Below are 14,616 nucleotides of genomic sequence, written 5' to 3' on the forward strand. Positions count from 1 at the left end.
TGCTCCCCATCACCCATCTGACACAAGCTCAGATGAGACTTGGCTCTCCTCTCCTCTCCTCTCTCCTCTCTCTCTCTCTCTCTCTCTCTCTCTCTCTCTATCTCTCTCTCTCTCTCTCTCTCTCTCTCTCTCTCTCTCTCTCTCCTCTCTCTGTTCTCCCTCTGTCCCTCACCGTCTGTTTCTATCTCTCCACTTCCTCCTCTCCGCTCTCTCTCTCTATCACCTACTATCCTCCATCTACTGCCTCCATCTCACACTCTTTGTAACCCCCCCCCTATCTTTCAGTCTTCACTACTCTCTTTATCCCTCTCTCTCTCACTCTCTCTCTCTCCCACTCTCTCTCTCTCTTTCATACTGTGGCTGCCATGGTCGTCCCTCTGTCTCTTTCTGGAGGAATACCCTGTTCACTCTGCTGGCTTTGACACTCAAACTGTGTGTGTGTGTCTGTGTGTGTTGTGTGTGTGTGTGTGTGTGTTTGCGTGTAATAGAGAGAGTGTGAGAGAGCGAGTAGAGAAGAGAGGGGAGGGATAGAGCAAGACAGTGACAGACAAACATATGGGCTGGAAGAACAAAGACTAATAGAGAACTGGCGAGAGTTGAAAAACAACAGATATTTGGAAATAACAAATGAAGGCATGGGACAAACAAGTAGCACACACACACACACACAGGGCACACACATTCCCACAAAGAAAGCGAGGGAAAAAAGGAATGGAGTGGAAAGAAGGGGTAAAGGTAAGGGGGTTTGGGAGGGTGGGTATTAGAACCCTATGGCTGATATTGAAAAGTAGACAGGCACCTCTTACGTTTATGCGCGCTTGGTACTCGGCGCTACCGGCCGAGTTGCGTGCGGCGCAGCGATACACCCCTCCGTCGCGGATCTCCGGGCTGCTGATGTTGACGTGGGACACGGTGGAGCCGTCCGACAGTGTGTACTGGCTGGCCCTCACCCGGGACGGGTCCCTGGCCACAGCCTCATCATCCAGAGTCCAGGTGATGGTGGGGGGAGGAGCGCCTTTGGCAGCACACATGAGGGAGAAGGGTTCCCCCGGGACCACCACACGCTCACTGAAGGAGGAAACGATACGGGGCGTACCATCTGAGGAAGAAGGGATGGAGAGGGGGAGAGGTTAGAGGCTAGATATTGGGTCATTTACGATGCACAAACGCGTGCACACACACACACACACACACACACACAGCCTATCCCTCACACTTCTCAACCTGTGAGGTCTGGTTCTTGCAGATGGCAAAACACTGATAGGCACACACAACCCCAACCCACCCCTTTAACTCACACACACAATCCTTACCCTCCAGCAGTATGATGGAGAAGTCCTGTGCGGTCTGGCCGTTGCGGGTGGCGAAGCACTGGTAGGCTCCCGAATGTCTCTTCTGGGCAGAGGAGATTAACAGGGTCTCATTGTGGGCACCCTGGATTGAGAAGTGCTGGTCGGGGAGGACGGGTTCTGTGTTGCGGTACCAGGACATGGTGAAGTGGGGAGAACCCTGCACGGCACAAGACAGGATCACCGTGCTGCTGATGCCCGTCTTCAGGTTCTTAGGAGATAGAGTCACTCTCAAAGGCTCTTTGGAGAGAAGGAGGGAGGGAGAGTGAGAGAGAGGGAGAGTGAGAGAAAGGGGAATGGAGGGAGGGAGAGAGAGAGAGAGAGAGAGAGAGAGAGAGAGAGAGAGAGAGAGAGAGAGAGAGAGACAGAGAGAGAGAGAGAGAGAGAGAGAGAGGGAGGGAGGGAGGGAGGGAGGGAGGAAGGGAAAGGCGAGAATAAAATCAGAGTATAAAGTTAAATTATGTAAATAAGTTAATTAAGTATTTTTCCTCCTAAAATGTAAGGACAGATCCCCCTTATTCAAGGGAACATCACTCAAAGGATATTTCATAATTTCTTCATTCAGAGTTAAAAGTAAGAAATGTATGTACAGTAGAATGTTCTGGTACAAAATGGCTGCCATTTGTTCATCACTCAGGTGAGTCCTACTGTACAGTACAGAGAAGGCTGGTGGGAGAAGCTATGAAAGGACGGGCTCATTGTAATGACTGGAATGGAATGAATGGAATGGTATCAAACACATCAAGCACACGGAAACAACGTCTTTGACTCCGTTCCATTGATTATATTCAAGCCATTCCAATGAGCCCATCCTCCTATAGCTCCTCCCACCAGCCTCTCTGGTACAGTACATACTGGCAGTGGACTCTGGGTACAGCACCGCTATGAAAGAGGCCTAGAGATATGGTGGAAACTGCAACCACACTGCATGTAAATAAACTCGCCCATGACTGGAATATATAGCCTGAGGTAGCTAGAAGGAGAGAGGGGGAGAGAGAGAACGTGAGAGAGAGAGAGAGAGAGAGAGAGAGAGAGAGAGAGAGAGAGAGAGAGAGAGAGAGAGAGAGAGAGAGAGAGAGAGAGAGAGAGAGAGAGAGAGAGAGAGAGAGAGAGAGAGAGAGAGAGAGAGAGAGATGGGTGTCTGTGTAAATGAGACACCCAGAGAAACTTAGACAGAGAGGGAGCAAAAATGTCAATGAGCAATAAGGCAGCTGGTGTTATGTGCTGGGGACTGTTGTGTGCGTGTGTGTGCACGTGTGTGTGTCTGTCTGTGTGTGTGTGTGTGTGTGTGTGTGTGTGTGTGTGTGTTTGTGCACTTGTGTGCATGTGTGGTGTGTATGAGTGTCCCACCTCCCCTGCCCTGTCAGAGAGGGTTTGTGTGAGTCCACCATGATGTGCCCTACGGCCAAACGGACCAACGTCCATTACCCTTCCCTCCCTCTCTCTCCTCAACATCACCATCCCATTTGTGTCTCTGTCTAGTCTCCCCAGATCTTTCGTCCCCCAAACAATACCCCCCCCCCTCCTCCCCTCTACTCAGTCCCCAGTGACACACAGGGGAAGCTGCGCCCCAGAACGACCAGTGTTCCTTCCTGTCACCATGGCCACGCTCGGCAGGGGTACCGAGAGGACCGAAACGGAGATGGCAGGAGGGGAGTGAGGCATCCCAGGATATCAAGATCAAACTCATCCCAGAGAGGGGCTGTGGCGAGGTGACAGTGGGCCAGGACACAGCCAACAGAGCTTAAACGATCCCCTCATCTCCTCCTCTCTTCCCTATCAATCCTTCTCTCTTCTCCTTGTTTACACACCTCTGTCGGGAGAGGGTGATGAGGCGATCGGTCATGCGAGGTGACAGCGGTGGGAGGAATGCAAAGGCTAAATGTGAAACAATTTTCAATGGTTGAGAGAAGGTGGTGTCTCCATTCTATGTGTGGTTGTGTTCAGTCACGGGATGGAGCTACAGGATGATAGTGTTGTAGTATTACAAACTATTCCCAGATGGCCAGTACACAACATCATTATATATAGCCAGTGTAATATACCTCTAAGGCTCTGGGGTCAATATCACCAAACCTACACATGAAGCTTCTTCTGATACTGGATACACCAACGTAGGCCAAGGCACCGAATTGACCAATGAAAAGTCAACCAAAACACATCACAATAACATGCCCACCAAATATAAAAAGTGATCTTAAACTGTCAAACCTTTTAAAATGCCTGTGATATGTGGTTACAGTGGGGAAAACAAGTATTTAGTCAGCCAATGATTTTTAATGAATTTATTTGCAAATTATGGTGGAAAATAAGTATTTGGTCACCTACAAACAAGCAAGATTTCTGGCTCTCACAGACCTGTAACTTCTTCTTTAAGAGGCTCCTCTGTCCTCCACTCGGTACCTGTATTAATGGCACCTGTTTGAACTTGTTATCAGTATAAAAGACACCTGTCCACAACCTCAAACAGTCACACTCCAAACTCCACTATGGCCAAGACCAAAGAGCTGTCAAAGGACACCAGAAACAAAATTTTAGACCTGCACCAGGCTGGGAAGACTGAATCTGCAATAGGTAAGCAGCTTGGTTTGAAGAAATCAACTGTGGGAGCAATTATTAGGAAATGGAAGACATACAAGACCACTGATAATCTCCCTCGATCTGGGGCTCCACGCAAGATCTCACCCCGTGGGGTCAAAATGATCACAAGAACGGTGAGCAAAAATCCCAGAACCACACGGGGGGACCTAGTGAATGACCTGCAGAGAGCTGGGACCAAAGTAACAAAGCCTACCATCAGTAACACACTACGCCGCCAGGGACTCAAATCCTGCAGTGCCAGACATGTCCCCTTGCTTAAGCCAGTACATGTCCAGGCCCGTCTGAAGTTTGCTAGAGTGCATTTGGATGATCCAGAAGAGGATTGGGAGAATGTCATATGGTCAGATGAAGCCAAAATATAACTTTTTGGTAAAAACTCAACTCGTCGTGTTTGGAGGACAAAGAAGCATGGGGGTGGAAACATCATGCTTTGGGGCAGTTTTTCTGCAAAGGGACCAGGACGCCTGATCCGTGTAAAGGAAAGAATGAATGGGGCCATGTATCGTGAGATTTTGAGTGAAAACCTCCTTCCATCAGCAAGGGCATTGAAGATGAAACGTGGCTGGGTCTTTCAGCATGACAATGATCCCAAACACACCGCCCGTGCAATGAAGGAGTGGCTTCGTAAGAAGCATTTCAAGGTCCTGGAGTGGCTTAGCCAGTCTCCAGATCTCAACGCCATAGAAAATCTTTGGAGGGAGTTGAACGTCCGTGTTGCCCAGCGACAGCCCCAAAACATCACTGCTCTAGAGGAGATCTGCATGGAGGAATGGGCCAAAATACCAGCAACAGTGTGTGAAAACCTTGTGAAGACTTACAGAAAACGTTTGACCTGTGTCATTGCCAACAAAGGGTATATAACAGAAAGTATTGAGAAATTTTTGTTATTGACCAAATACTTATTTTCCACCATAATTTGCAAATAAATTCATTAAAAATCCTACAATGTGATTTTCTGGATTTTGTTTTCTCATTTTGTCTGTCATAGTTGACGTGTACCTATGATGAAAATTACAGGCCTCTCTCATCTTTTTAAGTGGGAGAACTTGCACAATTGGTGGCTGACTAAATACTTTTTTTCCCCACTGTATCTTACATAACTACCTTAAGACTAACGCACTAACTGTAAGTCACTCTGGATAAAAACATCTGCTAAATGACTAAAATGTCAAATGTAAATATTAATTACAATTCTGTTAATATTCTGTGTGACCTGTGCATTTGGCCACTATGTGCATATGGACAAATCTACAGGCCTGAGTTCCAAACAACAAACTGTTCCTGTAACTTGGGCTGAACTAACCCAGTAACAGTACAGGGACATGTGACTTGTGACTCACCGATGACGTTGAGATGACCGGTCACCTCTTTAGAGCCGAAGCTGTTGGTGACCTCACAGATGTAGTTCCCGCTGTCGTCCAGACGCAGATCGCTGACCGTCAGGCCCGTGAGGTGGCGCGTCCAGCGGGAGTCGGCGGGCAACGGGCGTCCGTCCTTCAGCCACCGGATGGTGGGGTTGGGATAACCCGAGGCGATGCAGGGCAGCTCCACATTACGTCCCACCTGGACCTCCCCGGACTGGAAACTGTCCAACACTGAGGGGGTGGACTCCGTAGGGTCTGGGGGGAGAGGAGTGGGGTTAGAAATACTGATATTGATCATGCTGATATTGACTCCAAATAATGTACTTTGAAGATATATTCAAGGAAAGGAAACAAAGATAATCCAGGCTCTGTCGTAGCCGGCCGTGACCGGGAGACCCATGGGGCGGCGCACAATTGGCCCAGCGTCGTCCAGGGTAGGGGAGGGAATGGCCGGCAGGGATGTAGCTCAGTTGGTAGAGCATGGCGTTTGCAATGCCAGGGTTGTGGGTTTGATTCCCACGGGGGGCCAGTATAAAAAATTATGTATGCACTCACTAACTGTAAGTCGCTCTGGATAAGAGCGTCTGCTAAATGACGTAAATGTAAATGTAATAACAAGAACCCATGTACTGTAAGACAGTCTTGTCCCAACAGACACAAACGCACTCACCCACACACTCCCACACCTACACCCACACACACACACACCAGTGGCAGTCGGTGCCGTTTAAGAGGGAGGATGATTATTAATTTTTTATGAGCATGGCCTTATTTCTATTACAGCATATTGGATGACTGTCATTCATATTCCTTTCACCCAGTTCAATGTAACAGCGATAGGTTTAGGCTACTACACAATACTCACATTTTCTCTTACCCACCATGAGGTTGCTACAACCTAGCCTAGGAATGAAAGTTTACAACATAGGTGCACACAGGTCGAGAGAACATTTTGAGGTCATAGAGACACATGTACAGACAGTGACACATTCAATACCGCCTTGCACACTCTTGCCTGCATCTATCTGATCTAGGGTGTAATCATAAGTCCAACAGTTACAAACAAGAGTTTCTATTAGACAAATTCAGGTATGTTTATCCCCGTTTTGTTCCGTTTGCTTCCGTTTAAGAAATGTTTTTCAACAGAATCGGCGGAATGAATACACCCCTGATCACGCGTAAACACAATTCACTTTCATAGCAGCCATGTTGTATTCCTTCTCGCATCTATGCACTCTCCTTCTCTCACCTTTTCCCTTCGCTTGTGGACTTCAATAAGCTGTATGCGACCAGGTGAAAAAAATGCTACACACAGCCGACATCGTTGTCAGCATATTAGCCAAAGTAACTTCATTGTCAACATAGCTAATATAACGAACGTGTTAGTAAACTCGCTACAATCATGCAGTAACATTATAGTGTACAGTCAATTGGCAGTTTAGCACATACACGCGGGCCCCGGTGGCAATAAATTAGTAAAACCAAAAGCTTACCTTAACTTGGAAGAGTTCCAGTGTTGTGTTGGATAGTCATAGCCAGCTAGCTAACATAGCATTCCTCTGTTTGAGCAGGGTGTTTGAGTAGGCTAAACTAGCTAGCTGCACTTGCTAGCTAAGTAAGTGAAACTGAAAGTTAAAAAAATCTCTCTCTCTCTCTCTCTCTCTCTCTCTCTCTCTTGCTTCTCCTTCATTTTGGAAGAAATTAATTGGTTCAAAACTGTTCACCTATTGTCTTTCTCTATCTTTGAGTCAACTACTCATCACATTTTATGCACTGCAGTGCTAGCTAGCTTTAGCTTATGCGTTCAGTACTAGATTCATTCACTGATCCTTTGATTGGGTGGATAAAATGTCAGTTCATGCTGCAAGAGCTCTGATAGGTTGGAGAATGTCCTCCGGAAGTTGTCATAATTACTGTGTAAGTCTATGGAAGGGGGTGAGAACCATGAGCCTCCTAGGTTTTGTGTTGAAGTCAATGTACCCAGAGGAGGACGGAAGCTAGCTGTCCTCCGGCTACACCATGGTGCTACCCTACAGAGTGCTGTTGAGGCTACTGTAGACCTTCATTGCAAAAAAGTGTTTTTATCAATTATTTGGTGACATGTGAATATATTTAATATAGTTTTATCTAAAAATTACAACTTTTTTAATGTTTTACAATTAAAACATTTTTGAAATTCTCTGAGGAGGATGGTCCTCCCCTTCCAACTCTGAGGAGGCTCCACTGACACACACTCTCTCTCTCTTACCCATAACAGAGAGCCTGGCTCCATTGCTCTGGCGAGTCTCTCCACTGTATTTGTGCTTGGTGATGCAGCGGTATGTAGACAGGGCATCTTCCTTCTGGACCTCTGATATGTACAGGGCCCCGAACGACGTCAGGAAGAAACGGTTCCCTGTGGAGGAGAAGAGGAGGAGGAGGAGAGGAAAACGTCAGTCCTTGTGTCCAAAACACCAACACTGTCATGTCAACCCAACACAAGCCAGTCCCTGATTGATGGATTGACTGATTGGTTCATTGTTTGGCTGGCACTAGCGCTGTTACGGTGACCGTATTACCGCCACACCGGCAGTCAGTCATGACAGCAGTCAAATTCCATGTGACCGTTTAGTCACGGTAATTAGGCTTCTCCAAGGTCTGATGCTGCTGATTGTCATTAGTAGCCTACCAAACTTGCTAACTGCCTTGTACTCAGCACTCTATTGTCCCTCTAATCACTCTGACATCAATGCAAATGTATTCGAAAATCTAATCAAACACTTAATGAGAGCCCATGAGCTCATGTTGCGCAACATTTCTATAGGCTATGCAATTGAGTGAAAAAACACAGTGATGGCCTCTATTAAAAAGAGGAGGACCCCATCAGCTTTCTATAGGCTAGGCCTAGGCGACATTTTCAAATCATAGTCGCACAAGGTTTGTATCACAACTAAAGGGCCAAATAACTTCTTAAAATTAAGCACATTAATCAGTTTAGAGCCTAACTGGTGCAGCGTGAGTTTCAAGTTTGGGGAAGATCATTTTCACCATAATTTCATGACCGCCAAAGCCCTAGCTTGTACAATTAAACCCAATAGAAAAATCCCCCTTCACACATGCAGGCAAGGATGCACACACACACACACACACACACACTGGAGCTTTTAAGAGAGCAGCTATCAAATGCTGTCCATCTAATGATTTATACTTTTAAAATACAGAGAGAGAGTACATGAAGGCAAAAGAGAGAGAGAGAGAGAGAGAGAGAGAGAGAGAGAGAGAGAGAGAGAGAGAGAGAGAGAGAGAGAGAGAGAGAGAGAGAGAGAGAGAGAGAGAGAGAGAGAGAGAGAGAGAGAGAGAGAGAGAGAGAGAGAGAGAGAAATCTACCAAAAAGCAATTAGTAGCCAAAAAATACAATCTCTCGTATAGCAATGAAGGTGTAAATTTGGCCGTTTGGAACATAAACTTTATATTTGACGAATTAGCCTCCTTGGCTAATCTAAAGAAGCATAAGAGCAAACCAAAAAGAATAGATAATGAAAAATGGTTTGATAATGATTGCAAAAATCTAAGATAGTCATTGAGAAATATATCTAATCAAAAACACAGAGACCCAGAGAACAAAAATACACACCTTCAATATAGAGAAACACTGAAGCAATACCAACACACCCTAAGAACAAAAAAGGAACAGCACATTAGAAATCAGATGGATTTAATTGAGGAATCCATAGAATCAAACCACTTCTGGGAGAATTTGAATAAATTAAACAAACCTCATCATGAGGAATTGGCTATCCAAAATGGGGATATGTGGAGAAATCACTTTGTAAACCTCTACAGCAATATAACAAAGAGCCCAGAACAACAAGATATACAAGAAAAATTAAAAAATCCTTGAATCAGCAGTCAAAGAGTAACAGAATCCTGTGCATACCCCAATTGCAGAACAATAATTATTCGAAAAACTTTGCACTCTCCAACTCAAAAAGGCATGTGGTGCTGATGGTATTATAAATGAAATGATCAAATATACAGACCACAAATTCAAATAGGCTATACTCAAACTCTTCAACATTATCCTAACTGCAGGTTTTTTCCCCGATATTTGGAACCAAGGATTGATCACACCAATCTATAAAAATGGAGACAAATTTGACCCAAATAATTACAGAGGAATTTGCGTTAACAGCAACTTGGGGAAAATTCTCTGCAGTATCATAAACAGCAGACTACATAATTTCCTTGATGAACACAACATTCTAAGCAGATGCCAGATTGGATTTTTACAAAATTATCGTACAACAGACCACATTTACACCCTCCACACTCTAATTGAGAAACAAGTAAACCAAAACAAAGGCAAAATCCACTCGTGTTTTGTAGACTTCAAGAAAGCATTTGATTCAATTTGGCACGAAGGTCTTTTTTACAAACTAATAGAAAGTGGTATTGGAGGAAAAACATATGATGTTATTACCAAAAAGAACAACAAATGTGTTGTTAAAATTGGCAACAGGCAAACAGACTTCTTCTCTCAGTGATGTGGAGTGAAACAGGGCTGTCCAATAAGTCCAACACTATTTAACATCTACATTAATGAATTGGCATCTGCTGTACGCAGATAACAAGGTGCTACTGTCTCCCACTAAGGAGGGGTTACAGCAGCATCTAGATCATCTGCACATGTTCTGTCAGACCTGTGCTCTGACCATTAATCTCCAAAAAAACGAAAATAATGATATTCAAAAAAAGGTCAGGAAATCAGGATGAGAAATAGAAATTCTATTTGGACACAGTTCCATTAGAACACACCAAAAACTACACGTATTCGGACTAAATATCAGCAACACAAGTAGCTTTCACATGGCTGTGAATGAGCTGACAGACAAAGCAAGAAGAGCATTCTAAGCCATTAAAAGGAATATTAAATCCAATAAGAGGCTGGCTCAAAATGTTTCAATCAGTTATAGAACCAATTGCTCTATATGGAAGCGAAGTATGGGGTCAGCTCTCTAATAATGAATTAACCAAATGGGACAAACATCCAATCGAAATACTGCATGCAGAGTTTTGCAAGACTGTATTGCAAGTGCAAAGAAAAACTCCAAATAGCGCATGTAGAGCAGAATTGGGCCAATACCCCCTCCTTATTCATATAGAAAAAAGAGCCATCAAATTTTACAACCATCTAAAAACAAGTGACCCCAAAACATTCCATCACACAGCTCTACTATGTCAAGAGATGAAACAAGGGAAGAGTCCCCTCAGCCAGCTGGTTCTGAGGCTCAGTTCACTAACCAAAACCAACCTCATAGAGCCTCAGGACAATACTCAGAAAATCTGGCCCAACCAAATAATCACAAAGCAAAAAGAAAAATATATCACCTATTGGAAAGACACCACAAAAAATCAAAGTGTGCCAACATGAGGCATTGGTGACCAACTGTTCACCACTTCCTTTCTAAATCCAACTGCATGGTGAGGTTTCATTGAGAGTGTGTATAAGTAGGATCAATGTCAGTATGAATGTACAGTATATTAAATTAGTAAGAAGGATGGTTTGTTTCTGAATCAAGGCTCAGTTTGGCATAGCCATGGTCATCCTTTAGATAAATGGAAATACAAGGGGAGCAGCTAGAGACACACACATTCCCCCACTACCTCCTTTTTGTTAATTTAGAAGAGATGATGCTATCCCGGCCAGTCAAAATGACTTTGCTCATTGCATTTTGCTTGAGAGGCTTTTAGGGCATCAAAGCAGTAGAAGTGTACACTGTAAAATAACTAATCTAACCACTTAAAACTAGAATACACAACCATAATAAAGGAATGCTAATCATTTTGCCCACTGAATCGGTTTGCACTTCCATATAACTTTCATTGCCTGGCAATACAGAGGTAACATAGGACAATCGGTTGCAATGACTAAATTGACATGTATTTCTTAGTAAATGTGTCACCCCTAGTAAATGGACAAACTTATTCTGATTGTAGGGTTTTTTGTTGGAGCACTGAGGTTGTCACATTTTTCAGGAAAGTGTGCTGCAAGCAATGACCATGCAATCATTTCGTTGGACAATGCTGTCTGAGACTTGTTAAACGTCTGCCAAAGTGTGGCAAACAAAGAAAGAACGGAATGTTCAAGATATCTTTCCTCATCTGTGCCTAAAAACACGTGGCTGGAACGAAATGTAATGCCCATTTTTGGAAATACAAGAGTCTATCCCAGAAAGAAAGGGGCCAGCCCTAAAGCTACTCAGAACTACGCACTACGACGAACGTTACAACGTTTCCTACACGTGTATTGGTACTAAGCACATACATTTGTTACATAATATCGCATATGTAGGCTAAACAAGTTGTAATTTTCTGATGATAGAGGGCTGGCATGACAAGAGGGGACTGCTCAAGACACTCGACCTGTCGTTGGACACTGAACACACATCGCGGATTAACCGGCTGCATCTTGAGCTGATGCAACTACTCCCCTATGTTACAGCAAGAGGAATTCATTGCTAGCAACTACTGTAGATCGTTAGCACATCAAATCAAATTGTATTTGTCACATGCGCCGAATTCAACAGGTGTAGACCTGACCGTTAAATGCTTACTTACAAGCCTTTAACCAACATTGCTGTTCAATAAATATATTTAAGAAAATATTTACTAAATAAAATAAAGTAAAAATAAAAACAACACAATTACATTGCAACAACAACCTTCTCAACGGTCTCGCTATCACGGCACTCTGGCAAACTGCAACCTTTTTTCTGGGCGCACGGCAAAGGGAACCCCGGCCGGTTGGGTTAACTGTGACTTTAATTAAACTGGATGGCGCGGATGTCGCCAACAACCCCAGAAAGCAGGGCTGTCAATACCCCTTTCAAAGTTTCAAGAGACCTTATTTGTATTGACACAGCAAGATAGCACTGACTGTAAACATTTTCAAGACAATAAAAGTGCAGTCAGACTGCTTTGCTCGGTTTTCTAATTAATGTGTGGGAAGTTATGCCTAATTTGGGGGGAACAACGCAATATCCAAAGGAGCCCCGCTCATATTCAAACAGTGGGCTCATTAGCTTGCTGATGGTCTGCCACGTGTGAGCACTTCTGTCATTGTGACAAATAAGGATGGGGACAAAACAAGGCACGCACGCTGCCACTTCAGTGAACGATCCCCAAATGACTAGATGCCACATCAGCCTGTCTGCCCCTTTTGCTTAGCCTAAGTCACCACCCCTGCCAGACATTTGAATCTCACCTGATCAGGTCCAAGAAGGAGTCCACCACTTCTTTGGCCTGGTTGTTGTAGTTGCTGTTAATGGTAATCCCATTTCCACTACTTGTCACGACTTCCGCCGAAGTTGGTGCCTCTCCTTGTGCGGGTGGCTATCGGCGGTCGTCGTCGTCACCGGCTTTCTAGCTGCCAGCGATCTACGTTTCTGTTTTCCATTTGTTTTGTCTGTATTGTACACACCTGGTTCCCATCACGTTAATTTGTTTCCCTATTTAACCCTCTGGTTCCCTCATGGTGTTGTGCGTGATTGTTCTTTGTTTTATGTTTCCTCCTGCTCGGTGTGTGCCCAGTGCAAGGCACCTAGACACCTGCCCAGAGGGAAATTACAACCCCTACCCGTTCCACAACGGCCGTGGTCACACCTATCGGTGGACTTCGTGACGGATCTTCCTCCGTTACAAGGTAACACCACGATCCTGGTCGTAGTGGATCGGTTTTCTAAGTCCTGCCGTCTCCTTCCTTTGCCCGGTCTCCCTAAGGCCCTACAGACTGCGGAGGCTCTGTTTACCCACGTCTTCCGGCACTACGGGGTGCCTGAGGATATAGTGTCTGATCGGGGTCCCCAGTTCACATCGAGGGTCTGGAGAGTGTTCATGGAACGTCTGGGGGTCTCGGTCAGCCTGACCTGAGGTTTTCACCCTGAGTGTAATGGGCAGGTGGAGAGAGTTAACCAGGATGTGGCTAGGTTTCTGCGGTCCTATTGCCAGGACCGGCCGGGGGAGTGGGCGGCTTTCATCCCCTGGGCAGAGATGGCCCAAAACTCCCTCCGCCACTCCTCCACTAACATGTCTCCATTTCAGTGTGTACTAGGGAATCAGCCGGTCCTGGCACCGTGGCATCAGAGCCAGATCGAGGCACCTGCGGTGGATGAATGGTTTTGGCGCTCGGAGGAGACCATTGCGCCTGCAATGGGCCATCAGGCGACAGAAGGCGAGTGAGGCCCAGGTGTATGCACCGGGGGACCGGGTCTGGCTCTCGACCCGAAACCTGCCCCTTCGCCTGCCCTGCCGGAAGCTGGGTCCTCGTTTTGTGGGGCCATTTCAAGTCCTGAGGAGACTGAACAAGGTTTGTGATAGGTTACAGCTCCCCCTGATTACCGTATTAACCCCTCGTTCCATGTGTCTCTCCTCAGGCCGGTGGTGGCTGGTCCACTCCAGCAGTCTGAGGTACGGGAGGTTCCTCCGCCCCCACTGGACATCGAGTGGGCCCCGGCATATACTGTGCGAGCCATCGTGGACTCAAGGCGTCGGGCGAGGGGCCTTCAGTACCTCGTGGAGTGGGAGGGGTACGGTCCAGAGGAGAGATCCTGGGAGCCGGTGGAGGACATCCTGGTCCCTTCCTTACTGCAGGAATTTCACCGTCTCCACCCGGATCGTCCTGCACCTCGTCCTCTGGGTCGTCCCCGAGGTCGGTGTCGACGCGCTGCTGGAGCCACGCGTCAAGGGGGGGTATTGTCACGACTTCCGCCAAAGTTGGTGCCTCTCCTTGTGCGGGTGGCCATCGGCGGTCGTCGTCACCGGCTTTCTAGCTGCCACCGATCTACGTTTCTGTTTTCCATTTGTTTTGTCTGTATTGTACACACCTGGTTCCCATCACGTTAATTTGTTTCTCTATTTAACCCTCTGGTTCCCTCATGGTGTAGTGCGTGATTGTTCTTTGTTTGGTGTTTATACTGCTGTGAGCTGATGTTATTTCCCTGCGTGGAAATTAGATTTGTTGTTTTTCTAGTAAAGTTTGTCTATTACTCAGTTCTGTGTCCTGCGCCTGACTCCGTCCTACCACTGCACACTGACACCTGACACAACTACTATTATTATTGCCGTAGGTCCCACCATTTTTGTTATATGTATACTTTGCCAATGTAAGTAATTTAACTTGCCGTGTCAATAAAGTGTATTGAATTGAATTGAATTTGTTTGAGAAAGAGAGAGAGAGAGAGAGAGGTCTTAATATTTCACGGGTTGTGTTATTGTAACAGTATATTAGTGTCATGTTCATTTCACATCAGTGAGTGCTTAGCCTG

The 14,616-nt window shown here is 45.7% G+C and overlaps 1 protein-coding gene across 1 annotated transcript; it reads right to left on the reverse strand.

Moving 5' to 3' along the window:
• Positions 1 to 793: 793 nt before the first annotated feature.
• LOC311122835 (cell adhesion molecule DSCAML1-like) lies at positions 794 to 14,018 on the reverse strand (the record flags this gene model as incomplete). Its single annotated transcript, XM_084197150.1, has 5 exons — positions 794 to 1,099; positions 1,314 to 1,589; positions 5,291 to 5,569; positions 7,563 to 7,709; positions 13,952 to 14,018. Coding segments are annotated over 5 exons (1,075 nt in total), but the record flags the coding sequence as incomplete, so codon positions are not given.
• Positions 14,019 to 14,616: the final 598 nt, after the last annotated feature.

This window comes from Coregonus lavaretus (assembly GCF_964263955.1).
Source record: "Coregonus lavaretus genome assembly, contig: HAP1_SCAFFOLD_8546, whole genome shotgun sequence".
Classification (NCBI taxonomy): Eukaryota; Metazoa; Chordata; class Actinopteri; order Salmoniformes; family Salmonidae; genus Coregonus; species Coregonus lavaretus.